We start from the raw sequence: 26,696 nt of genomic DNA on the forward strand, positions 1-26,696 counted from the left end.
ATAGACACGTGAGGGATGGCGCAGGTATGATTTGCACCACACCTAACCTCCCTCACCTCACCCCACCCACTCCTTTCACGTTGTCCTCCTGCTTAAAACTGGCCCCTCCCTCCTCCCCCGCCGCCTCACTTTGCTCTCGCCTCTCGTGGCAAGTTGTTACGGCAGCAGCAGCAGCAGCAGCAGCCATTCAGCCCCTCCCCCGCTTCGCGTTTCCGCGTTTTGTCCCTCGCGGCGCCCCGTCTCCGCAGCAGCTGTTCGCACCAACATGGCGGCGGTGCTGCTTCTGCAGGAGCTCTCAATGTCAGCGGCTGCGGCGGCGAGGCACTTGGCGCGCGGGGCAGGAAAAGAAGCGGCAGCCGTTGCCTCCACTGGCGGCTTCGGGCCCAGGTATATATATATTTGTCTATCTATATAAGGGAAGCGGGCGCGATGGCGGGTAGATAGGGGAAGCCGGAGGGCCGTGGCCCCTGATCCTCCACTGCCCACCAGCCCAGGAATGGGATTGGAGGTGGGACGGGATATGGGATGTGTATGTGTCTCGTTGTCCAGGTGTCGTCGTAGAGAAAGGGCGTGGATTAAGGCCACGAGCCAGGGAGTGTGTGTGTACACATATACACGTGTTTATATGCGACAGACCTAACGGGGACGCCCCTAACCCAGCTTTGCCTTTCCCCCCTGTAGATGCCCCTGGGAGTCTACTCGTGAGGGGGAAGCAGCTCTTCGCCTACCCCCAACTCTTAAGGGTTTTGATTCTTTTATCTGGCCTCCACGATGCGCAGTTCACTGTGCGTCCAGCTGTAAACGGGGAAGAGAATTAGCTCTCCTTTCAGATAGAAAACAACAACAAAGATTGTCCAAGGGGCACCTGAACAAACAGGTTTATTGTATGTTTTTTCTTGGAGACCTCAGCTGCATGAAGCGTAGTGTTTGGTTGTCAGGTGCAGTCACTTGGCGCAAGGTGATAATTGCAAGCAGCCGGGCATGGTGAAGGCCATGAAATGTAAAAGGAAGCAGTAGGTAGGCCTGTGCCTTTTTCCGTGCGGAAAGGCAGTATATACAATACAGTACAAGATAAGAACGTGCCCTTTGCAACAGCGGTCACTGTGATGATAGTCCTTCCGGTTTGTGTTAATGTTGATTTGACTTCTGTATGGGAAAGAAGCCCATCGTTTCAGAAGCCTGGTTTTTCCATTCTTGTGATGCTGATGATTTCTTTATTAATGTTGATCTTCTGACTGAAGCTTACTTAAGATGTGCTTTTCTCAGAACTTCCACAGTTGCAAATCATGTTTCCCTCTTCCTTTAAAAAACAGTGTAAACTGTACAATATACATATGGAGATATTCTTGTTTTGCTTGTGGGTGAATAGGAAGCCCACTGTAGTAACTTCTGTTGTAAGTAAACTCTTCTATCTGTATGGCTTGAGAGAACATGAACATGAAAACATTCAAAAATGTTGGAATAAATATATTCAAAGCTATCTTTGTAAGGCACCTGATCTCTTTTCATGCACACATATTATTTACAGCATGGACAATGTCCTGTACTATAGCTGCTTCTGAATGACAAATTTCAACTGTTGACAAACTCTTCGGGGACTGGGAAGCCCTGAATATTATTTTAGCGTGTGAATATGTGTATATGTACACCATATTTTGACCTTTCCTTTGCATCTTAACCAAAGTCGCCCTAACACATTCATTGCTGATTTAGTGGAGAAAATAAAAAGAGTATATTCATTTCATACTGTTTAGGTTTGATAGTTGCCTATGATTAGAACTTGCTACATTTGTAGCTAATTAGAGCTAAAGAAAGTTCACAGTTCAGACAAATTGAACTATACCATATGCTATCAACAACCAGTTTGAGGGAGAAGCGGAAGGGAGGAGCTACAGAGGTTTTCTTGGAACTTCTATGGAAGAAAAGTCTTACCTTTTGAATAGTCTTTCTCTGTGTATTTTTCTCCCTCTCTTCTCTGGGCTAAATTTGACCCATCTGATTGGTTATTGTGGTTTTTTTAAAAGTATACTCTTTTACCTGTGGGAGGAATAAAATACTGTACTCCCTAATGTCCTATAAGGGAAAATTGTCCTGATCTTTTGCAGAATCAAGCACACTCTTCTGCACTGATTTTAAGGCATGCCTTACCTTACTATAGGATTGGGCTACAAAGATTTTTCTAATCATCCCTAACCTGTCTCATCCATTATAGCTTTATTATCAGTTAGTACATATACCAGTGTTGGTTGGAAAAATTTGCACAGAAACACTGCTGAATAAATAGAAGATTTAGATTCATATGCTGTTGTTTCTTAAACCAGAAAGAAGAAATGAATCTGCACTGGAGCAAAATATGAAATAAATTTCCTTTTGGGGAAAAACCCAAACCCCTATACATGGATTCAATGAGACTTACTGCAAAATCAGTTTCCCAATAAATGTGTATAATGTTGGAATGCAAGTAGTTTAACAAGAGTCTTCTTAAATAAAGGCCTACTTGTCTCTGCCTACCTCTGTCCTTTTTTAATGAACTTCGCAGTTGTATGCAAATGTTTGTGTCATTGGGAATCAGGATCTGAGCAGTTACAACATTTTTATAGTCTGATGTTAGCATAGTTTAAAATGGCTACACTTCTGGACAAATGCTTTATGGGTTGTCTTCTGTATCTTAGATCTCATTGGTAATACATTTTAAAAAAGAATTCTATATTGAATATTGGAGCTTCAGTTCTTGGGTGGTCTTAAGCAGTGCTTTTTTCGGGGGGGGGGGTTGATGCAGGGGTATGCATACCCCTAAACATTCTGTGAATCTTTGTACTTTGGCCCTTTTACTGTATTTATTTTTCCTGATTTGAACTATAAAATGGTGCTTTTCTTGAGTCCAAATGAAAGTACCACTAAACATTTTTAAAGGAAAAAACCACTGGTCTTAAGTTATCCTAAAATGCGGACTTCTAGTAACAGCTTCTTTACATTGCATTCTTCTTCTTTTCAACCCATTGAGACAAACATTGATGTATTTAAGCGATCTCCTTGGACCCAAATATCCAATTAGTGCTACCTCAAGGCAGTAGATCGCCCCAAGTGGTACACAGCATCATCTGGAAAGTGTGTCCCAGTATTCCTTGCAATGTTATAAAAGGCACTTGATTGCGTGTGCCTGCACAATGAGTTATATTGTAAAGTTTCCTAAGATGTCCATCTCTGATTTCATGATGCTTCACTGTGCCCCTAAAAATACTGCCTCAAGCAATTGCTTGGGTTGCTTATGCAGTCTAGGATTTTAACTCGCTGAAAGAATGAACCCACTTTCACATTTCTTTGAATAGTGGAAAAATCAGACACTAACGATGTCTTAAGCCACCCTTAATTAGAGCCTACTACCAAATTTTGTAGGAGAATAAATCAAAAGCAATGCTGGTTTTTAAAATTCAGATTATATCACAGTTCTAATTACTGCATGGTATACAACAAATTGAAATGCAAGTATGATTTTTGTTGTGTTCAAATAATCGGTATCACTATATGTTCAGTATTCATCTTGCATTTTAGAGAGGCATGACTTCCAATTGTTTGTCTCGCTTTTGACACCTATATTTTTCTGGCAGATAAACAGTCTTCTTTGAAAGATCTATTACTTAACCAGCCATTGTGTTTTTCAGGAATCTCAAGAATGTTATTCATTACAAAGCACATATTTGATTGTCAGTGTGAGAAACTTCCATTCTATTGGTAAGGTCATTCCCTATATCCAAAGAGAGCTGGCAATTTCAAGCAGTATTTGAACGTTGTTCTTCAATCAATATGATTGGTGGCAATACAGATTAACATCACATTTTTTTTCTAGACTAAATAAAATTCATTTAGTTTTAGATAAAGCAGAAAAATAAGTTGTGTTTTTTACATGATTCATAACATTGCTTATTATTGTACTTTAAAAATAAATAAATTACAAGCCCTTAGTCAATTTCTGAATGAAGAAGTTGCCTCTTATTTGTTTGTGTATGTTTCAGTTCCATGATTGACAGAGATTGAACTTTCACCAACCCACTTGCAGGCATCTTTTGAAATAGTTGTAGCAAGATGAAACTAAACAGTATGTAAAAGTCTTGATAAGAAGTCTGCAAGGTTTTAAAAATTTCATTTAAAAGCAGCCACAGAGTGCAGATTCCATTGAATCTCTGCAAAAACCTCTAGGTATTCATTAGGGAAAACTTACAGGTGTTGTTTACCTCTTATTTCTCTGCTTAAAAAGATTTATTTTGTCTTTTAGTACTCCTACTAATAATGCTGGATGTCAATTGCATTTTTTGTATGGCATAACAGGATAAACTCTTTGAAGTCCGTGCTTCTGAAAGAATAATTCTCCATTCTGAAAATAAGATTATTTTGTGTACGTATATTACACAATACTTTGAGTCGATATATATCCTTCAACAGAACAGTCCTGTCCAGAGAGCAGATGAGTTGCAACAGCCCTTTGCACAGCTGATACTGCAAAACCTCAAATAAATAGAGGTAACTTGTTTTCTGTAGAGAACCATTTATTCAGACTCAAAACATCATGACCAAATGCAGCCCCCGGTTGTGTGTACACTTGTCAACTGACTGATTATTGGTTTCACCTAGAAATGCAGTGATATTCATAATTCATAATCTACTGTTTGTAGATTTGTAATTAGTGTGTGTAAATATTTTAAATGGATGTTTAAGGGTGTAGCATGTTCAAAGTACAGTGCTTTAAAATGCAAATTTAAGAGCAGGGAGCAAATTCACATCTGCACATGGCAAAGCGGAATAAGATGTGAGATGGTTTTACATAGGATAGTTACGGATGCAGTCCTGTGCATCCTTTTTGGGAGTATTTCAGTTGAAGTGATTGGGAAAGAATTGCACTGTAAAAAATAGAAGTATGTTGAGGAGATATATAATGGGGCAAGTGTGTCTGGTTTGTTTTCTTTTGTGACAAACATGGACTAGCCTGTGTGTGAATGATTTGTGTGAAGAGTTGCCATTGAATGTGTTAATTCTTCTTGACATTTATAGCCACTTCTTCTGAAGTGACCAGAAGGAAAATGGATGGCGGACCTGCCTTACTTGCCAAAATTCCCTCTAAAGCTCCCTTTATGAAGTTGTTGTGAAATTATGCACAACTATTAAAGGTGCCTCTTTTGCATCTGCTCACACTTGCTTCTTCCTATTTGTTATGCTGTTATACTTCACACAGATATACATAATTGGTTTGTTAAAAATATTTGAATAATAAGTTCGTAAGATAATAGTGTTAATGGCTTTGGTCTAAATTGTTAAGTAAATGATTAGTTAATATATACTTTTTCAGAACTATTGCTAAGGCAGTTGGGGCCACCAAGCTAGTGACCATTGAAAGATGAAAGTGATAAAATCCCATATGGGTGATATCCAGTTGTGGCTTTTTGCTTGTTCCACTCATGAAAACATGAATTTTCTTTTCTCTCCTCCTATTGCATGCCCCCCAGATCTGCTCCTGAGAATGGGGAGACACCCTGGGGGGTAGAAGGTGGTGGCAGGGGGCATGGAAAGAGAAGACCTATTGCATACACAAATGTGATGTTATATTTTGCCCTTATAGTTGTACTGTGCCCTACGTTATTGTAAGTTTTCTTACTAAAGGCACAAACTCCTTTGATCAGAAGTGAGCAAACTCGTTAACAATTAATAAGTGAATGAGGTCAGTGTTGATCGTTTTTCACAATATGACTTTTATTAATTACTAGGGGGAGATAACTAGTTGCACATATAAACAGCAGCCCTTGTACTAGCTATTTGAAACTGTTCCTTTGACTTTGGGGGACAACTGGCAGCACAAAAATGACTCTTGGGGTGTCTTTTGTAACAGGCTTACTCCAAGCATTAGTAGAAATCTGTTACATTTCTAACGAAGGAGAGGGCCTTTTTCACAGTGGCACCATGTCTTTGGAATGCCCTTCCCAAAGAAACATGACTGGTGCCAGTGTTACAGGTTTTTCAGTAGTACATGAATGCTGTCCTACTTGGGTAGACATTTTAGATAATTTCTGGATTTTATCTCCATTCAGTTCTTTTAGTTGTTGTTTTTTAAATTGTCACTTGTTTCATTGTGTTTTATTTGTTGATTGTAAACTGTATTTGTGCCGTGAATTAGTTTTATTCACACTTTTTTGTTTCATTCTGAGATGTCTTGTTGAAAGAAGGTTTAAGAAATAATGTAAGTAAAATAAATCAAAATTGGAGGAAGAGCATCTGCGACTTGGTGGCAAAGTACATGCTTTGTATGCAGAAAGTTCTAGCCTCAGTCCTTGACCACTCCGGTAGGACTGTGAAGCATTAGCATCTGAAACTGGGGAGCTACCAGTCAGTGTAGACACAACTAAGCTAGATGGACTAATGATTTGACTGTATAATTAGAATCATGGAGTTGGAGGAGACCACAAGGATCATCTAGTTACACCCCCTACAAATTTGGAATATGCAGCTGTTCCTTACAGGGGTCAAACCTGCAACCTTGGCATTCATTAGCACCACACTAATTATTAATTTTTTATTATTTATTTGATTTATATACTGTCCCTCATCAAAAGATCCCAGGGTGGTGTACAACATTTAGAACACATTAAGTAGCTTCTATATCATGATGTTCCATATAACTAAATTCAGTGTTGCTGTTTTTGGCAACTTATTTTACTTTCTGTATGTTAATAAACTTTCTATAAGGCTTATCTTCCATAACTATGCCACTCATACACATTTTAAAGTTTGAAGATGTTGTACCTGTCTTGTTATCTGGAAGGTGCTCCCCCCCCGCCCCCTTAACTAATTTATAAAATTAAGAAGGAGTTTGGAAAAGTAGAATATCATAGCCTTTCCTGAACACAGAGGTGGGTTGTGGAACGTTAGCTGTTTCATTCCTCGCAGTTCTGGAATTAAACCCTTTGACTTTTGTACTACTTTGTGATAATAAAAGCACACTTGTTATTTACTGCGGCTTTTGGTACAATCTGAATATATTTGTGTGGGGAGACATTTGACATTTCAGAAAACACTGGCAGGGCAGAACTTAGGTCACCTGTGGTTTTTGCAAATTTGTAATCCTTCCTCCCCCAGTCGTCTCCCTGTTCCCACCAGCCGCCCACAAATACAGAATTCCAGTACAGTACTAGTCAGGAGCTAAGGAGATGCTGCATGGGCATAATTACTGTTCTGTTAGATTTTGTATTCCTTCTTAAGCTGAAAAGTTGTTGTTGTTTTGCTGCAGCAGTTATTGGAACCAGCATCGTGGTCTACCTTGTCCGGCCTAGGCAGCAGTTCCTTGGCTAGTTATCAGTGGGTGACTCTTTCTTTCAGCAATTTTGTTATCAAATTACTCATTTTCTTAAGCAATTGTATGTATAAATAGCACTCTGATTGACCTATTTTGGCATCTGATGCTACGGAAGCGTGAAGAAATGCACTTTTTTCACTTGGAGTTTGATGGCACCATTGGTTGTGATCAACATTGGGGGGCTTCAGTTGTATTTATCTATTTGTAACGCTCATATGAAATGCCTAGTAGTTGTTCATTTCCTAAATCATGTTTTTATTACCTAAAGGGTCATGAGTTCAATTTGAAAAGACAGGTGAACTTTCTGTAGTAATTGGCTTTGATACATGATACCAAGTAGCTGCCTGACCTTTGGCTAGTAATGTTAAAATTAGTTTTATTTTGGTTTTTATTCATGTACCAAATGAGTGGCATCTGTGTTTCCAAGACAATGTTGTTGCAGGAGACTGATATAGTGAAATCACCTGTCCTTGTCCGGACATAATGTCAGGTAACTTTTTTCTCCAAGTTGAGTTCCTCTATGTGTACTATCCTTTTGAACATTTTCATTTCAGATCTGTGTTTCAAATTCTGTTTATCTACAATATCTTTAGTTTAGGGTACAAACACAATTATTTTTAGATATTTATAAATATAACATAGTAAAGGTCACTTGCCCTGTTTCCTGTGTTGAATAAAATTGTCTCTAGACAGGAAAAGTTATGCAACATAGAAAAGAGCTTGATTTTTCTATCTCTTTTTCCCTGTCAATATGTCACAAAATAAATATTTCATAGCACTTCCTAGGCATGTAGTGGCTTGTCTGCACAAATTTAACTGTGGAAAATTAATGCAATTAATTCTAGGAAAATTAGCAGGATTTAAAAACTGCCAGATAAGTAGTAAATGTGTATATTGTTATGGGGGGGGGGTGTTTGGTTTGCTTGGTTTGTTCATTTTATGAGATGTATTTTGTGTTTTCATTTTATACTTTAATGGTGGAAGCGGCCCTGTGGTGTTAGGATCAAACAAACAAACAAGAGCAGTAGAGAAACGGACTGGTGTTCTTTGATTGAAATAAATTCCATACATTGTACAGTGTACCCCCACCCTCTCTGAATGTAACTTCTTTGGATGTAAATCCCACTGGATATTTCCAGGTCTTGAAGGTTTTGATTCAGCTGATAGCTATATTTATTTATGGAGAAACACACAGCATAATGTATTTAGCAGCGATCTTGGTTTCCTGGGTCTTGACAGCAGTCAGTCAACTCCTGTGGTCCTGATCAGCTGCAGCTAGAGGCGAACACCATCAATCACCTACAAAAACACTGCGGTCCAGGGACCACCAACCATCATCACTTCTGTCTTGTTTTTATTCAGAGTGTAAATCCATGAACTATGACTTTCACTCACTTGTTTAAAGTGGAAACTGCATCTCCTCAATTTGAAGAGCAGTAGTTTTGAGGGTACCCCATGCAGCGTTTGAAGGCTGAGCACCAGTCGAATTTTGCGATTGGCAGTCGGACTTTTGCGACTGGATGGAGATGTCCAGGGGCTGCCCTTGGCACCTTGCATCTCCACCTGCCTGGCTGCAGTCATCTGGTCTGCCGGGCACAGCGGCAGCAAAAGACACGCCTCTTTTTCTGCAGCACAACCCTTGGCAAACATCTGATTTGCCCAGCCGCGCAGCAGCAAAAGATGCACCATTTTTTACTGCCATGCTGCTGGAGGAATCAGATGTTTGGCAGGGTAGAGCGGTAGCAAAAGACGTCTCTTTTGCTGCTGTACTACCCTGCTGACCCCCTGATTCGCCTGGCAGCGTTTTTTTCCTCCTTTTTATTTATTTTGCTGTGGGGCTGCCTGGTCTGATAGCAGAGCAGCAAAAAAAAGGTGCCTAGACATTTTGTCCTAAATCCCAGGAGCCACATGGCTCCTGGCATTCCTATCCCATTTTCTAACACTGATAATATTAACAGCCTTGTACAGATGTTATTGGCAAAGAATGGAACTTGAAGGCATGCTGAAGATTGGCTGTGCTTGCCTTTTGAGAATATTTGATCAAAAATGTAATAGAACCACGTCTAGCTTGCACAGATGGGCTGCATTCTCCCTGAAGCAGCAGGTGCATAGCGTGCGGGTAGTTCTAATCCTCACTTGTCACTCTCTTTAGATTTACAGATGGCCACAGTGGCAGGAATTGCCTTTTGGTAGCTTTGGCTAGTTAGCCAGTTATTTGGCCTTTTCTGGAGACGATGGTCTTGGTGTCAGTAACTCATCCTGTAGTAGAGTATGACTAACTTGTGGCCCTCCAGAGGTTGAACTTGCAACTCCTGTCAGGCCCAGCAACATTTGGAGGGCCACAGATTAGCGGTCACCTCTGCCTTGGTTACTTTCAGATAGTGCTGTATTGCTGCAATGTAGGGATGCTTTTAAAAACAGTTCTATAAGGTTCAGTGAGTGCAAAAATGGTTCTGCCAAATTATTGTCTGGGTTTCAGCAGTTGGAGCATGTATCTAAACTGATTTTGTTTCCAAGCTTGATTTAAAGAGCTGGTTTGTGCCTTAAAGCCCTAAACAGCTTAAGAGCAGGCTATTTCAGAAAGTGTCTGCCCTCACACCTACCTGCCTGATCCTTGGCTGTGTGGCCCTGCTTTCTGCCCTGTTCTTATGTAAGATACGATAGCACCATCTTATTGCCCCTTTTTTCTTGTGATTCTTATTATGTCCAAACTTTTAAGAAGAGAATGTACCACTTGCCTGAAATTCTGGCTTTATCTTGTTTGCTTCACATTGGGAGCCATTCAGATATATTTTCTTTAGCTTTCTGGAGTTCACAAGGCAGCATGTGCGACACTCTTAGCTATTTTCTTCTAATAAACGGAACTTTGTGAGTAGCCTTAAAGTTCATTTTCAGTCGGAAACAACTGGGATAGTCTCTGCTTTGGAAGCTTGCTTCGCTTTGTTAAAATATCGCACATCTGGGTAAGCCTGATTTCTAGTCATTATTAAGAATGATGTGTTATAACCAAGATAAAATACTAGTTAGGTTTGCATGCTTGAAAGTGCTCTCAATTAATCACCACAGTTTAAAGTATAAGCTACTAGAAAGCTAATATTGAGGAAGTAAACTATTTTTTTTGCTTTCTGTTTGATGGTTAGCGTCTTGTGGGAGTGGGACATATTGTCTTTCAAACTTGTTCAAATTACAGTCAGACCAAATAGCTGACTTTCAAAAATTGTGATGCTCATGTAGTGGTGGAATCTATGCCAGCAAGGCAGCTACGGCACCTCATAAACTCAAAATATAATTTGCATTTGGAAGTCTGCTTGCTTTGTGAATTATGTAACTGCTTCAGAGACAATTCAAAACTTAAAAGGAGTCTGGTTTTTAAATTCTGTCCGTAGTAAACTTGCTGGTCTGATGTTTCCCAAAGAGGAGTGGGATGGAAGTGAAATAGATGGACATTTATAATGCTCTGTCTTTCTTTTTAAGGTAAACAATAAAACATAATGAGCTGTACTGGTATCTTGATTACAAAGTGGCATACAGTAAATTAATAAAAACAATAGACAATAAAAAAGATGAAGTCTCGAGCTTCATCTTAAAAAAAAGTGTGTGCTTGGAATCTTTCATTTATTTAATGAATATTGATAACTACAGTTGAAGACAATGGGTTGGATCCAAAGAACCTTGAGAAGGAAAAGAGCTGCCACCGCTTTCCTCACATGCTTGAGCAAGAATTCGCATAGTGATATGAGAGGTTAATTCTGTAGCAGTTCTGTTTCCTTCTGCCTACACAAGAGGCTATGCAACCTCTTTGAATTTAGTTGAATTTTCTTGCACAGCGTTCCCATTGCAAAATGTCAGTCCTTTTGTCCAGCGCAAGGACAACTTTTGGATCCAGCCCAGTGTCTGGCCTAATGTACTAACTGAACCATAGAAATGACTTGAATCATTTTTCTGGGACAGATCTTTAGAAGTCAGTTACAGTGGCTATTTGTAGATAAATGTGTACATCAGAGAAATGTTGAACAGGGCCTAGGCATTAATTCAGAATCTGTGTCTTAACTAGTCTCAGGAGTGTTCTTTCATTTATGATCCTGCCTTGAAACTTCCACTGCAGTTTGAATTGTTTGGAAAGGGACTAATGAGTTTAAGTCCTCTGATGCTTCATTGAGGTTCAGAGTTCCAGAGGAGTCGCAGTAGCTTTGCATTTTTTTCCTGTTTGTTCGTGACAAACCAGCTACTGTACTTGCATAGAGTAGTACAGTCCTTGCCACTGGCAGTCTCTGTGTGACAGAGAGCCTGTAGGCTGACATAAAGTGCAGCCTGTTGTGAACTGCTAAGTGAGAGTCTGCCAAAAACTCAGTAGACAGAACTAATTGGGGGGTGGCGGGAGGTGGGTGGATTTTTGAGCCCTCATTTCTCTCCCCTTTTTTTACAAGATGGATATTGTTAAAGTAACTTGTTTATGTAAGATTTGTCTGCCTCTATTTTCTCATTGCATGAATCATTTTTTAACTTCAAGTCTTGCACTGCAGGTCACTGAACACTTCCACATGGCGGCTGGCACAGGACCAAGCTCAAGACACGCAACTCATCACAGTTGATGAAAAATTGGTAAGGGCTTTCTGCTGCGTATGCTGCCTTGAGGGTTGTTTCTGTGTAACAGGTATTCAGTCCTCCATAGTGTACTGGGAAAAGAGTGTAACTGCCGAGTAAAAGGCCTTTCTTGACTAAAATGGGTACCTTGGTAAATCATAAAAGTCATAAAATAGGATAGGATAGAAGAGTTGGAAGGGATCCTGAGGATCATCTAGTCCAACCTCCTGCAATGCAGGAATATGTCTTCAGGAAAAAAAGTGTGCACTGAGATATGCAAGAGTTTAAAATACAAAATTAGGCATCTTGACTACATTCATGTTGACTAAATTGTGGTTAGGAAGCAGTCAAAAACATTTTTAATGTGACATATTGGAATCTGCCCACTTCCCTGTTATACATGAATGATTTACAAACACTTCTTAAAATTAACTGTTGGGTTGTCTCATTTTATCGCAATACAGTTTAAAGAAGCCATGTAAATTAATTGTAAGCTGTGTTCATACACCCTGTTTTAAATATGCATGAAGGATTGCAATTAGAAACAACTGTGTAGCATTCTTTTGCTAATCATTACCAGATCATAATTTTGGCAGCCTTTAAGTTCTAACATATTGCAGCGTGTGGTCCATCACTAGTACAGTGATGCAACCTGATATTTATGCTTACATTATACAATGGCCTGACTTTTGTTGTAAAGCATCCAAGACTCCTAGTGGGAATGTCATAGTTAAAAGAATAATTTTCATTGACAATTGTATCATGTTTGATTTTTGGAGATGGAAAATGGTAATAGAACCCCCTAAGAATACGTAAGTTGTAGTGTGCTTACCTTTGAACATTGCGAGAACGTACCTCCTTGAAAGCAAATGGCAGTGGCTGAACAAGTGCTTGGGAAAACTTGCAGTGCTACCTTAATTAAACAGGGTGGTTATTGAAGGATGTATCCAGCCCCTCTTAGCAAGTGCAGAGCTGCATTCTGGGGGGATTCCCAGCTCATCTATGCATTCAGGAGCATTTCAGGGTATCAGGGTGGGGATCAGTTGTGCTCCCCCTTTTCAATAATTCCATTACAATTAATATTAAATAAAATGAAACTTTCCGATTGACTTCTTCAGTGACATTATCTAGCAATATGAAGAACAATTCTTGGTGCAGATTTTGTTGAAATGCTTGGTCATTGTGTGGGAGCACACTTAAATTCAACTTTTTTGTATTCTTTAAATATAGCAGAATATTTTATATGTAAGACAGCCTGTGTAAGTTAAGTTCATCTTACAGGTAAAATGCACTCTGTGTTAACCCTAGATACAGATTCTGCATATTCTGCATATTTTTACAGGTATTTTTTGTTAAATGAATAGTTTCCCCCCTAAAATAATAATACTTGTTATCAATCAATCCTTGTAAAGCTATTGGGGGGGGGGGGATTCTCCAAGCTTCTTAGAATTAAATATGCCTGTTCTAATTTACCCCTTGCCCTCCCTAGCCTATTTGAACTTCTAGTCACTTACAAGGATCATTTGAAGTACGGCTAGACTAGTCTTTACTGAATTTAGAAATGTGGACCCTGAATGAATTAACGATCTATAAGATCATTACAAAAAGTTCAGTTTGTGCTTCTGTGGCAGACTGAACTTTTGATGTTTGATGATGAAAAATAAATTAATGCAATCCAGTTTTAAGAAGTCTTAATGTCAACACCCACAGCAATGAGCCACAAATTTGCATCGTGTCCATTTAATGTGATAAAATTTAATAACCCAAACTCTGGTTACGCGTATATACTTTGAGACTGACTCTATAACTTCCTTAACTTCAATCAAAATTATTGAAATTTGAATGGACAACCCTGCAAATTTCTTCCTCTCTTGCCACTAGTCTTCTAGCTCAGTGGAGCAGCTTTAATATTATTTCACACAACCCCAACCTCTCAGCGGTGCGAGATTCTAGGAGTTCCAGCCACTCACCCAGGGTCCCTGTTTCCTTTTGGAAATGAGGCACGGTAAAGACTCTGGTGTCTTTATGATATATGGTTTATTTACACATATATACAAGCTGAGCCCCTGTGTTGGAGTGGCTCCCACCATTGCACTCCAAGAGGGTATGGTCTCTCCCATAGCTGCAGCTTTAGATTCAAACAGAAATCAAAAATAACTCTAAAACATGGGTCTGACCCTCTCTCCAGCTTGCTGCATTTTACCATCTGCAGTATCACTGCAAAAACTCCATTCTAAAATCTCCATTCCACTCTTCAAAAATTCTTCTTTTCGTCTTCTACCTGACTCAGAGCTGGAGGAGGGGCCTCTCCCATCTGTCTGCTTTTAATGGTCCATCTCCCAAGGCGATTACTTCTTCAGGAAGCTTATATTTTAACATTTGCTGGGTCCAGGGGTTAAGAACACCCACAAACTCGAGCACCCACCAACTTATAACTATATCTATATCCTTCTATCCATCCATCCATAGAGACAGACACACGGTTCATAATAGTGGTTAATCATGAGTTTTTCTGGCAAAGGGGCTGCCCTTATTTCCTCACCTTTGATTGCTGAAATGGGATACTATGGATTAATTTGACTGCATCATGTTTCAGTGGAGTTGACCTTCAAATGTGTTTCTTAAATTTGAATGCCCTTATGGTGACATTGATAAAGTCTGCAAAAGAAATAGGCAAAATATTGTAGTGATTCCTAGACTGGGAGACAGAATGTGGACATTTGCAGAGGATAATTTATGTGGGTGATACGTACTCAACTTAAATGAGACACGAAGAAGCCCTCAATATAGCAGAATAAATACTTTCAAAAAGATTCCTCGCTTAGCCTTGCCACAGATGTTTTTCCTACATCTAAACAGTCAGATCTAAAGCATGGGTCCTTCTGTAGCATCCTGAGTTTGTGGCCTAACAGCAACACCAGGTGAACCATCCATGGGTTGAATTCCAAAGGTCTGGAGTTTATCCTGAGGAGCTGATATCTGTAGCTTGCCAGCTGATCTTGGCTGACATTATAAAATTCAGGGTGAGAGGTGGCCCCTCTAGGCTTTGTCTATGTTGGGAAATTGCCCTGTTGCTGACGTGAGATGTCAGCAGTGGTCTCCCTTAGTGAAACTTAAAATGATTTAACTTCTACCATATGAAACAAAATTGGTTCCAGTACTATTATAGAAATCCTGTTTCTCCTTTTATAAAGTTGTGTGTGTCACATATAGTTCTCTTAAACTTCAGTAATCTCTGCGGTGTTTCTGCATGAGCCCTCGTGCCTGTTAGTCCACTCACATTCTGATTTGTTGAGTTGTAAGTATTGCTCTTCCAGATCACTTTGCAGCTCAAAAACAGGAAAATATAAAAGTAGCTGTCCTAATTTGTCTGTATGCTATAGCAAGAAATGCTTAATCCAGTACGTAAGTACCACAGTACAATTGTTAATTAAATAATAATAATAATACTAGTGGCAAGTTGTTGCTGGCAAGGTTGGCATAATAATAATAAATACTGCAACTCTGATTGTGGGATTCCTGGTCAAAATGAGTCAACTTCCTAAAGATTTCCAGGTTGGTATAAGATGCCATTTGTCCCCATTCCAGTTGGGCTTTGTATATTGGAAAGAATAGGAGAAACTTATCCTAAACTGGCAGACTTCATTCAGGACAAAGGAGTAGCAGGAATCTTCCTACCCTCCCTCCTCTCCCATAGAGTTGAAGGGACCAATGTTAGTCATAATGAACTGTAGAGATGTAAATGGGGTAGAATTTAAAGGAGCTTTAGAGATAACTTGTACTTTTAATGTCCTCAGTGTGGTTCGGAGCCATACTTCTCACATTGAGAGTATGGCTGCTCCTAAAAGAGGTACCCTGGGGGTAATGTAAAGTAGACTCATCCCTGGCCCAAAAGACACGGACTGGAGTAGAAAGTATTGTTTCATTCTCTCCCAGTCAGGGGTCATGTGCCCACCCACTTCTTCAAGTGGTAGTAGTGAAGGACCAGCAATGCAACCCTTTATTTTTCATGGTCTGTTTTGTTTCTGCAGGGAACCTGAAAGCATCTCTGTGATCCCTGTTTGCTCCTTTGATCTGCTTGACCTCAGACTGGAGATAACTGAATGCTGCCAGCTGAGCTGTTTGTCTTTACTTTGTGCTGGTTACGCTTGGAGGCCCAAATAATTCTTTTGAGTTAGGGGTGGCTCTCTGTGACACAGTTTTAAGACCTCTTGTAGATAATGCTATGGATACTTCAGTATCTATTCTGGAGCTTAGCGATACTGAAAATTGTGGTCATTGTTGTAAGGTTGACTTGTGGATTTCGTGGTCAGTTCTTGAACTGATAACACAATAGTCCCAGTGCAATCTTATGTGTGTCTACTCAGAAGAAAGTCTCATTTAGTTCCATAGAACATACTCCAAGCAAGTGTGTATTTCTGCACGTAAGTGAATTAGAAGAGTAAATATTCACTGTGGGTATCTGCAGTCAGACTTTTACCACAGGCCCATTAACCTAGGGGGCATGCTACAACCCCCAGATTGCTAGCCATGGTATCAGTATTGTTTTTCAAGAACTCTGTATGATTATGAGTTAGTAGAACACCAGCCAGTAACAGAAGAACTCAGTAAAATTAGAAAATACAGGTTGGTGTTTTGAGGGAGCTGGAGGTCTGCTTAGCTGAAGATTTGAAGCATTCAAAAGGAACAGAGTTTGAATTATACATTTCATTTTTAAATTTCTTTTAACATTGACTTTCTAGCTGTCACTTCAGAATTGCTGGTAATATAAGGCATCGTACAATATTTTGCATTCAGTTATAACATTTGTTACTGCCAATACCTCAAGCAGTATGTTTAACAGTCTGATGTACTAATGGCCAAAAATTGATTCTTACATTTAACTCAGTACTTCTGTATTTCAAGAGTGTGTTTCATTCCTGTTATAGGATTTACTGTGGTTAGGGGACATCATTGGGTCTTAAAAATCAATGCGAATGGAAACTGGCATAGATAAAGATGGTCCATCTTGGATTGGGCAAGTAGGCTAATGGTCTGACCTGGTATGTTTGTTAGTAATGAACAGATTAATGAATTGCAGTTAGGAATTAAATATAATAAGAGCTACCTGAAAATGGAGAATACAGGAGCAAAGGAGAACATTTCCACAGAGTTCCTAAAAAATTCTTTTAAGACTGGTAAGAGAGATGAATGTTTAGTTGACAGACAGAATAGCACACTATGGTTCTTAAGCTGAAACAGGACTTGTAGTGCTAGACAGATTTACATATTCCCTGGTATGTTAGGAATGCCGCAAGATTTATCTTATTTTAGTAAATGCATGTCTTACCTTTCCACCTGGGGACACCCTTGGCAACTAACAATATAAAATACCAAAAAATTACACTCAAGTAAAACTTTTAAAAAACATTTACAAATGAATAGTTGAATAGCAGATAAGTACCAAAACACACCAGCCAGTTAAGTTTTTTTAAAAAAATTCTGCCAAAAGAGGCAGAAGAGGGCAAAACATGGATCTTCCTTGGTAGTAAAGGTAAAGGGACCCCTGACCATTAGGTCCAGTCGTGGCCGACTCTGGGGTTGCGGCGCTCATCTCGCTTTATTGGCCAAGGGAGCCGGCGTACATGTGGCCAGCATGACTAAGCCGCTTCTGGTGAACCAGAGCAGTGCACGGAAACACCGTTTACCTTCCCGCCGGAGCAGTACCTATTTATCTACTTGCATTTTGACGTGCGTTCGAACTGCTAGGTTGGCAGGAGCAGGGACCGAGCAACAGAGGGTTTCACAACTTGGTGCAGCTCCAGAGCAGTCTCTTTAAGATTTACCCCACAAATGTGCCCCTAATAAAGAAACCTCCTCTACTAATCCATCAAGTGTCCTGACCACAAATGATTTAAGCCTTTAAAAGTAATAGTTAGCACTTTGATTTGAGTCTAGAAATGAATCAGTAACCATCTGGAACCACAAAGGATGGGCATCTTATGTTAGGTTTCCCTGTAAATGGCACTGATAGCTTAGATTAAGTTTCAACATAGGGAATGTGTTGTGATTATGTAACTCTCCCTGGGGATCTTACTGAGTGATAGCATAGAAATATCCATAATGATTTTTAGATATATATATGTTTTGCAAAGAAGCTCCCAAAATGTTGGTAACCCTCCTGTGTATATGTCCCTGAGAAAGAGAGACGGGGTCTGCCAAACTACTCACCAGGAAGAATAGTTAACCTGGGCAAGTAGCCTGATGAGAAACTACAGGTCTGAGTTGTTGGGACAAGAAGTATTGGCTTACTCTTTAAAAATACTACCCAGCGACATCTTTTCGTTCATGCAAGGACTTCCACTTCAATGGAACTTCTCCTTCCACAGCATCCCCCACCCCCCAATCTGTTTGGGTTTTTAGATTGCGGGGGTGGAAAAGGAGGGGGAGATTGCAGGCAGAAGTCCTTGGGCGAACAGAGTGACTTCGTTGGACATGACTCTTTGCTAGGAATGTCTTGGATAAATCAAAGGTCTTGGTTTTATAATGAGCTGCCGTTATGAGTTTGGAATAAATTAAAAAGAACCAAGCTGAAAGGCATCCCTTGTAATCTTTTATAGACATAACATGTCCTATAACATACTTTGGATGAAATGTGTTTTAACTCTTGCTTGTCCTCCGTCGTGAGATATACGAAAAGGACTGGATTCCTGATTCATATTCAGCAGATGAAGTAGGCTGGAGGAAAAATCCATGTTTAAAATGCAGGGCCTAAACATATTTCAGGCTGCTGTATTTGCATTTTTGTTATTGGAGATACCTTCCCTAATCTAAACATAACCTTGTCTTTGCTGGCTCATGAAAACCTAAATCCTAAACACATATCAGTAGGCTTCTGGCACAAGCAAGCAATTTTGCGCAGTTACTGAAATATCCTCTCAAATGAATTGTTCAGTGCTTCCTAACTATGCTGAAAACTCCATTTGTGGGAACAACGTGCCAGCATTGTACAAGCATCCTAGAGGCAGCCAATTCTTCTGTACAGAGATTCCCCAGAGTGCCTTCCCCACAGGACAGGCTCAGGCCTTATCTGCAGCTTACAGTGGTACCTCGGGTTAAGTACTTAATTCGTTCCGGAGGTCTGTTCTTAACCTGAAACTGTTCTTAACCTGAAGCACCACTTTAGCTAATGGGGCCTCCCGCTGCCGTTGCGCCGCCGGAGCATGATTTCCGTTCTCATCCTGAAGCAAAGTTCTTAATCCGAGGTACTATTTCTGGGTTAGTGGAGTCTGTAACCTGAAGCGTCTGTAACCTGAAGCATATGTAACCCGAGGTACCACTGTATTCTGTGCTCCAAGACTTGTGGTTTGCCCCATTTAGCTGCTGAAGACTAGTTTCACTCTCTCGTCTCCATCCAAATATATTCTTACAGCTAGTTCCAGTTCAAAGCATAGTTGAAGGACAGCTGTATCTTGGACGCAGGCATTGGAAGGATTATAACTGCCATGTGACCAAAGCTTTCTGTTTAAACTGAAGGTTAATGTCATTGACAGGAGGAAACTTTTCTTCTTTGACCTTAACAATATAGGAACTGGTTTGTTTGTTTTTCATACACCCACAAAAATTTGTTGAAGAGAAATCTGGAAAAATTGCAGTGTTGCTTAAGATAGCTGTCAAATATCCTGAATTCTTGGCACCATTCTTACTGATAGGATAGCATTCTTTCTTTGCTGACCAGTTGACAGAATCATTATATGACGACTTGCATTTACTCTGGCAAATTTTATTTCAAGTGTCTTATGACCACATGAGGCCCAGTTATCTGAGCTGCACTCCGACTTTGAAGCTCAGTGAGTATTCCCCACTAGAATTTAATTGTTCCTCGGCATCTACCAATCAGTCCTAACTTTTTAATAGAATTGACTCTCTTAATAGGTTCCAGTGCCACATTGTCAACATACAACCATAGAAGCTGCCTTATACATTGAGTCATTCCGCTGATCTATCTAGCTCAGTATTGTCTCTATCAGTGGGACCCACCTTTAATCCAAACATCCATTTCGGGAATGCTGTTCTAGTTTGAAAATCATGTATTTGTGTTGCAGTTGTACTGCTGTTACAACCCACTTTAGATAAGGCTTCAGCCTGGCAGTGGGCCCTTATCCACCAGTTCTGGACCAATGCTCTACATTGACTGACGGCAACTTTCCATGGTTTCAGATAGGATCTTTCCCAGCCAATACAAGGGATTTAATCTGGAATTTACTGCATGTACAACATGTGTTGTGCAACCAAGATATAATTCATAGGGAGCTATGGTTAGCACAGCCCAACAAATCCTCATCCATTCTTCATGTTTTTTTCAACCTACCCCAATGAAATTGCAGTTTTTATTATAGGGAGGTGTTTTCTAGGGAAAATATGGAGGCTTTCTTACTTTATTTGCTGGTTGCTTGATATGCTGTGTCCTATTAGTACACTCTTCCTTGGACTAAAGGACATAACCATTCTTTTTGTTTACAACAACATTAATGTTTTCTATTTCAAACATTTGATTTCTTCTCCCACCCATCTTTTCCAAGGGTAATTAAGGAACCTCAGAAGCAAATCCAAGACATGCCTAAATAACTTGGCATGGGGCTCCAATGCCATACTTCTTAGTACACTGTGGTCCTTACTACTTGAAATTCTTACAAGAGCTGTAAAACTATGCTTAATTAATTATATAGATCTTGATTTTAAACATGTTCATGCACATAAATTTGGAGAAGAAAAATAACTATTACATGACACTGTTTTCCTTGTAATCTGTGTAGAAATTAAAGTGCATTTTTACATTTTTAAAGTTTCTAGAAAGTTTCATTTATGTGAAAGGTGGAGTTCTACAGGAAAGGGCAGTCTTTCTTGTCACACTTATTTCAGCTTTCTAAAGCTTAAGCTATAAGCACAGAGTGCACAGAATATGTTAAAATCCCAATTTAGTCCTTTTTTGTGTCTGGTGTTACACCTTGCCTCAAATGCTGGCTGCACTTTCTCTGCTTATCATTACTGGTTTAATTTGATGAATTTCAAGTAGCCCTGATGTTTAAGCACATCAGATTTGTAGCTGTAATTGCATTGCTGGAAAAGTTAGTATATCTGGGGTCTGCAGACTTTTTTGGGGTGGCTTTAAACTACATCTCCCTAGAGGTGGGTGAGGTTTTCTCTTTTGAAGTTCTTTGAACACAATTTGTTGATTGAATTAGTTTTTTAAAAGGGGGGGATAGAGATTTGCATCCTTGAAAAGTGAAAGAAGAGAAAGTTGTTAAGACAAAAGTAGCTATTTATCTGTATGTTCATTTCTAGTGGAAGCTGATATCACTGGTTAGTATTTGGCACTGTAACTGTAAACTGGTTCAGTTTTAGATATAGAGAAACCTTTAGCAGTATTTACTAGACAAAATAACTCCAAACTGGCTTTAAAAGCAGAGATAACTAGAGCATCATCTGTTTGAATTGTACCCTATTGCCACAGAACCCATGTTAGCTGTGGAGTCTTGTTTTGTGTATATGGTGGCATTGTTATGAAAAGAAATTCCAGATTAATTAGATGGGAGACAAGCTTCAGACTTAAAGTCAATGGAAATGTACAATTAATTTATGGTCTGTTTTGACTGTTCACATTTAACGTTTAGCGCAATTTATTTAACTTTATTTTAGTCCTTCTTTTCCAGAATGCTTAACTTTCAGTTTCTTTTGCATTCTTCCTTCACTAATTGTGCTCATGATTATCACTTTGAAGTCTGCCATGTTGAAAGTGATAATCAAAGCCACAATTAGTGGTGGCAGATTCAACTCCGCAAGTAGTGTATGTGAAGCAAGGGAGTAGAAAATAGAAGCCATTTGTAAATGGGCAGACCTCTGCAAACACTGAAGTGCCTTGTCTTCTATTCCGGAGAGCTTACTAATTGATTATCGGCTGTCATGTAGCAACCTTGGTGGTGAAGGTACATTTTAAAATAGCATTTGATTGATAGAAAGTGCAGTAATATGCCACATGATTTTTCTGTTCAAGAACCCTTGCAAATGGGACTTGGGGCCAATACAGGCAAACCATTACCCTTAATTTTTTGAGACGGTGTGCATTTCTGTAATAGAACCATATAGCTTGCAGTCCCCCCACCCCACCCCAAATGAATGCTCCAACGCAGCCCTTTAAAAATAAATGAATAGGATTTTGAGAACAGAGGTCACGGTAACATAGTACATGCATATTTATATTTAGAGAAGTATATTCAATTTTTAAAAGATTGATAATTCATTGCAATTCATTGCCTGCCAATTAATTCCCTCTTTAATTAGAATACTGTATTCTAATTCAGCCCCCAGTGCTTGCTGCCACTTGCTTTTCTAAGTAATTACTGTTTGATTAAGCATGTGGTAGTGTTAGCAAGCTCAGCTGGCTGGCTAGTGATACAGAGCTTTCTGTAAAATGTCTGCAGGCAACAAGTTCTCCGCCAGTCGACAGACTGTAGCAGTGGCAGATCTAGCAACGAAATCAATATATTTATCCTTGTTTGTAAAAGGGTTTTATGGTCTTCCAAAAGAGAGGCTTTACATGAGAGATGCTCATTTCCCATAATGGCATTGGATCATCATTTGGTAGCTTTTCAAGTATTATTGTGGGTCAGCAGCAGCTCGTTTTGAATTACTAACCTGACAAAATACTTTTTTGTGATGGTAGCTGCATTTAGTTTTCAGATTAAGGGACTGGTGGGTCTGGCTTTCATTTCTTCAGTTTCTTTTCACTTTGGTACATGGCCGTGCTATCTCTGCTAGGTTGCAGGAGCGTCTGAGATTGGGGGTTATACCATTTTTCTAACATCTCAAGTGTCTGTTTTGTCTGCTCAGAGGGCATTCTTGTGCAGAGATTTCAACGCTTTAGTCTGGAGCACTGGGTCAAAGGATATGTCTCTTTGGAAGGCAGATGGGAGACCTTTTTATTCATGAAGTAGCATTTCACTTTACATCAAAGAATAGTAGGTTTTCAGACCTCATTATGATGGAAGTTCAGTGCAGCCCTTTAAGAAGACATGCAACATATTCAATCTGTTTTAGATGCTTTGGGAGACACTTGTCATAGTAACTTTGCAAGGTTTCAAATTTGCTATCCATAACCACTCCAATCCAGCATTAGTTTAATGCTCACAGAAGATTTCTGTGCATTCATTCCCTGTAGTATCAGGAACCACACATGTAATTTCTGAACTTAATTTCTGAAATCAGAACCATATGAACAGTGCAAAATAGTTTTCTTGGGGTGGTTGGGCAGGAGAAGGCATGCTACAAGACTGAATCCAGCCCCTTCCCCTGTTCTGAGGAGGTGACAATTCTCGTACCTTCCATACAAATGGCTGAGATTGTCATTGTCAATAATAAATGTCCCTTTAGCACTCCTTTTAAAGAAAAGCCATTTGTTTTACAATTAATTCCAGAAATAACACAGAATTCTAATTGTTGGGGTCTCTTAATAAGAGCAATTCCATAACAACTCCCTGAGGTGGCAGAATTCCCTATCCTTGTTGAACACCCCTCCAATATCTTATTGAATTTTTCTATTAAAGATTCTTCAGCTTCCCTGCAGAAGTTTTTCATTAATTAGCTACGTACAGTTAGAGCTTCCTCTGAACTAATCTAGTGTCTCATTGCAACCAGCTACAAAGTAAATGTGCTCGTTGAGCCTTCCCTCTAATATTATATATTTCATTATTATTATTTTTGAAATTATGAATTTCACATATTTGGATTCAAATAAACTGGATCCTGTCTGGTTTATTTGAATCCACCTTAAAATATGGGTTCAAGCATACAACCAGAAAGATAACAAAGTGCTGCAGCTTCTTATGGAAGGCCGGGGCAATGGCTTCCTGTGATATTTCAGGTCAGCTTTTCCCAACCTCAGTTACCGTTGGACTACAATTCCCAACATTCCATACTGGCTGAGGCTGATGAGAGTTGTAGTCCAAGATTGGGAAAGGCTACTTTAGGTCATATGTGATCATGCTTCAGCTGGTCTATAGTATTACCTCTTTAATGTGCCCCCACAGGTCTGTAATATGTCAGGGGTGTTGCATAGGAAGCATATAAGGCCTCTTGCCTTTCTGTGGGGCTGTTTCGCCTACAAAGCAGTTGATACGGCCAGGCTGAGTTCAGCATTAGGAGGAGTGTCTGGAGGGGCAATGCAACCAGACACATTCCTTTCCCCCCTGCTACTAGAGATCTGTGCGGCAGGGAGAAGGATGTTGGGGTCTGCCAGTGCAAGGGGAAAATCTGTGTGGGTTTTGTTCAATACATTTTTTAATTCAGATTTGCTTCCCTAAGAGAGTTGAAATCTTGCCACAATTTGGAAAAGACCTCCTTAATTTGGATTGGCTTTTGCTGAATTTGGAAAGTTATTTATTGTTTATTTTTGTTACTATATTAAACAATAGAGAGAGAAAACCTCTAAGTTGCTTGCATAAACACAACAAAAGATGACTTCTACAACAAAGAAGTTCCTGTTTCTGGTTTGTAATCCACCCTAAGAAACGGGGCAAGGGAAAATTTAAAATAAATGTTAACAAATGTATCAGATATTTACAGTTGCTGAGAGGAGAAACAGGAGGGGGGTATATAATAAATGTGAGTTAGGAAAACAGGCTTCTAGAAGTAGTGTTTAATGGGGACTTGAAAGTTCTAGGCATTAATTAACAAAACAAAGTGAAAGTTTAAACTGTTAATAGCTGTGACATCCCTAAAGCATAGCAGTGCAGAATGCTAACACTAACAGTTCTCTATTGTGTACTATTTTAACAGGGTAACTGTGTCAGTTCTTCCTAGCTCCCCTACCTGCTGTCTTTGGAAATAATCTTCATTACTTGGTGCTTGTTTTTCCGCCTTTCATTAACAATGCCTATCACAGCATGAAAGTGCAACATCTCTCATTACTCAAAATGGGGAAGAGTGTATTGACTGGCAGAGGCTAAATACTTAGGGCACAGCATCTAATACTTCCACTTCCTAAAATAAGATTTCATATTAACGCTGCAAGTTAACATAAGAGGACCTTCTAAGCCACTGCAGAGGCTTCTCTAGAGTAGCCTTCAGTAACCTCCATGTGTTTTAGGCTAGCTGGAGTTGATAGGAGTTGTAGTCCAAAATGTCTGAAAGGCCCCAGGTTAGTGCAGGCTGTTCTAGACCCAAAATCTTTGCCCACACTGTTTACTCTGTGGCAAACGCGTAGTTGTGTTCAGCTCAGCCTTGTGTTAATTTATTGCTAATGCTTGAAATTGGCATATTGGACCCCTTTCCTGTTTCCTAAACTGCCCTAGCCTCTTGCGTGTGAACATTTAAAGCTCTATGTGTGCCTTTGTGGCCTGTCTTCCCATACAGTTACACATTAGTGGGAGAACCTGCCTTTAATTCTGTGGTTAAGTCTGTGTCCAGGGCAGCTGTCTACCAGCTCCATCTGGTGTGTCGATGGAGACCCTACCTGCTTGCACACTGTCTTACCAGAGTGGTACATGCTCTGGATATCTCCCACTTGGATTACTGTAATGCGCTCTACGTGGGGCTACCTTTGAAGCTGATTTGGAAACTACCAGAAAACTACTCTGTGGCTACCAGAGTGGCGACTGGAAGCAGCCACCAGAACCATATAACACTGGTCCTAAAATATCTATATTGGCTCACAGTATGATTCCGAGCACAGTTCAAAGTGTTGGTGTCGACCTTTAAAGCCATAAATGGTCTCGGCCCTATATCCCTGAATGAGCATCTCCACCAATTGCACTACTTTCCAAAGACATTTGAAGGAGGTCCTATACTGGAAATTTTTTAATGTTTGATGTTTCATTATGTTCTTATACTCTATTAGAAGCTCCCCAGAGTGGCCGGGGCAACCCAGTCAGGTGGGCAAGTGGGGTGTAGTAGTAGTAGTAGTAGTAGTAGTAGTAGTAGTAGTTCTTTTTCAAAAAAACATCTCAATAGCTTTTATTGAGTTGGGGAGACACTGGTTTTGAGACCAAAGCTTTCATAGAAAGATGTCTATGTCTAAGAAATAAGTTCAGTAAAATCCATAACTCTTCCCACCCCCCTTTATACAACCCTTTCTCTCTTCAGGCATGCTTTACCTCTGCAATGATCGCAGGTTCATCGATCACTTTAGCCATGTTTAGGTATAATCCTGCATGATCAGAATACTAAATTGTGGGGAGAGCCTCCATGAGCACAGCAGACTCTGCAACCCCAGCGCATGGAGGGCAATGGGAATTTGACAAAGTGGATGAAGCTAGCTCCCCATTTCTCTCCCCATTTCACCATTCTAATTATATAAAGAGTAACAACACCTCAATAGTTGCTCCATGCATCTCAGGATGACAAGATAAGTTATGAGGATGATAGAGAATATTATTGCAGGGGATTGAACTAGATGACCCCCAGACCCCCTTCCTATTCTACAGTTCTATGATTCATTGTCAGCTTTGTGGAGGCCATTGCTAGCTGTGTTTTTGGTCAACAGTGTAAATGGTTTGCTATACAATGGAGTCAAAAGAAATCCTGTGCAACTCCCCTTAGCTGTTCTATAGTCATAGTTTCTTCTTTTTAACCATTATTTCCTGATTTTTAAAGCAGAAAATAATGCTCATTGTGGCACAGAATGGCAGCAGCAAGGTAGCAGTGGCAAACTGCCAGAATCTGCAACTGAGCATATTTGGTGGGAAATTGCTCATGGTTGGCCTTTCTCAGGTTTGTGTAGCATGGTGCTTCTTTTGGG

The 26,696-nt window shown here is 39.8% G+C and overlaps 1 protein-coding gene across 2 annotated transcripts in view; it reads left to right on the plus strand.

Moving 5' to 3' along the window:
* Positions 1 to 228: 228 nt before the first annotated feature.
* Positions 229 to 26,696, plus strand: part of NDUFS4 (NADH:ubiquinone oxidoreductase subunit S4) — a 46,138-nt gene continuing 19,670 nt past the window's right edge. Inside the window, exons 1-2 of one of the 2 annotated variants that reach the window (XM_080973272.1) lie at positions 229 to 387; positions 11,863 to 11,941. In XM_080973272.1, coding sequence (XP_080829398.1) covers positions 266 to 387; positions 11,863 to 11,941 — 201 coding nt within the window. In that variant the 5' untranslated portion in view covers positions 229 to 265. Of the gene's footprint in view, positions 388 to 3,662; positions 3,733 to 11,862; positions 11,942 to 26,696 lie in introns of those variants that run through there. The other variant, XM_080973273.1, reaches the window with a different exon arrangement.

This window comes from Podarcis pityusensis (genome assembly GCF_964106645.2).
Source record: "Podarcis pityusensis genome assembly, chromosome: 11".
NCBI lineage: Eukaryota > Metazoa > Chordata > Lepidosauria > Squamata > Lacertidae > Podarcis > Podarcis pityusensis.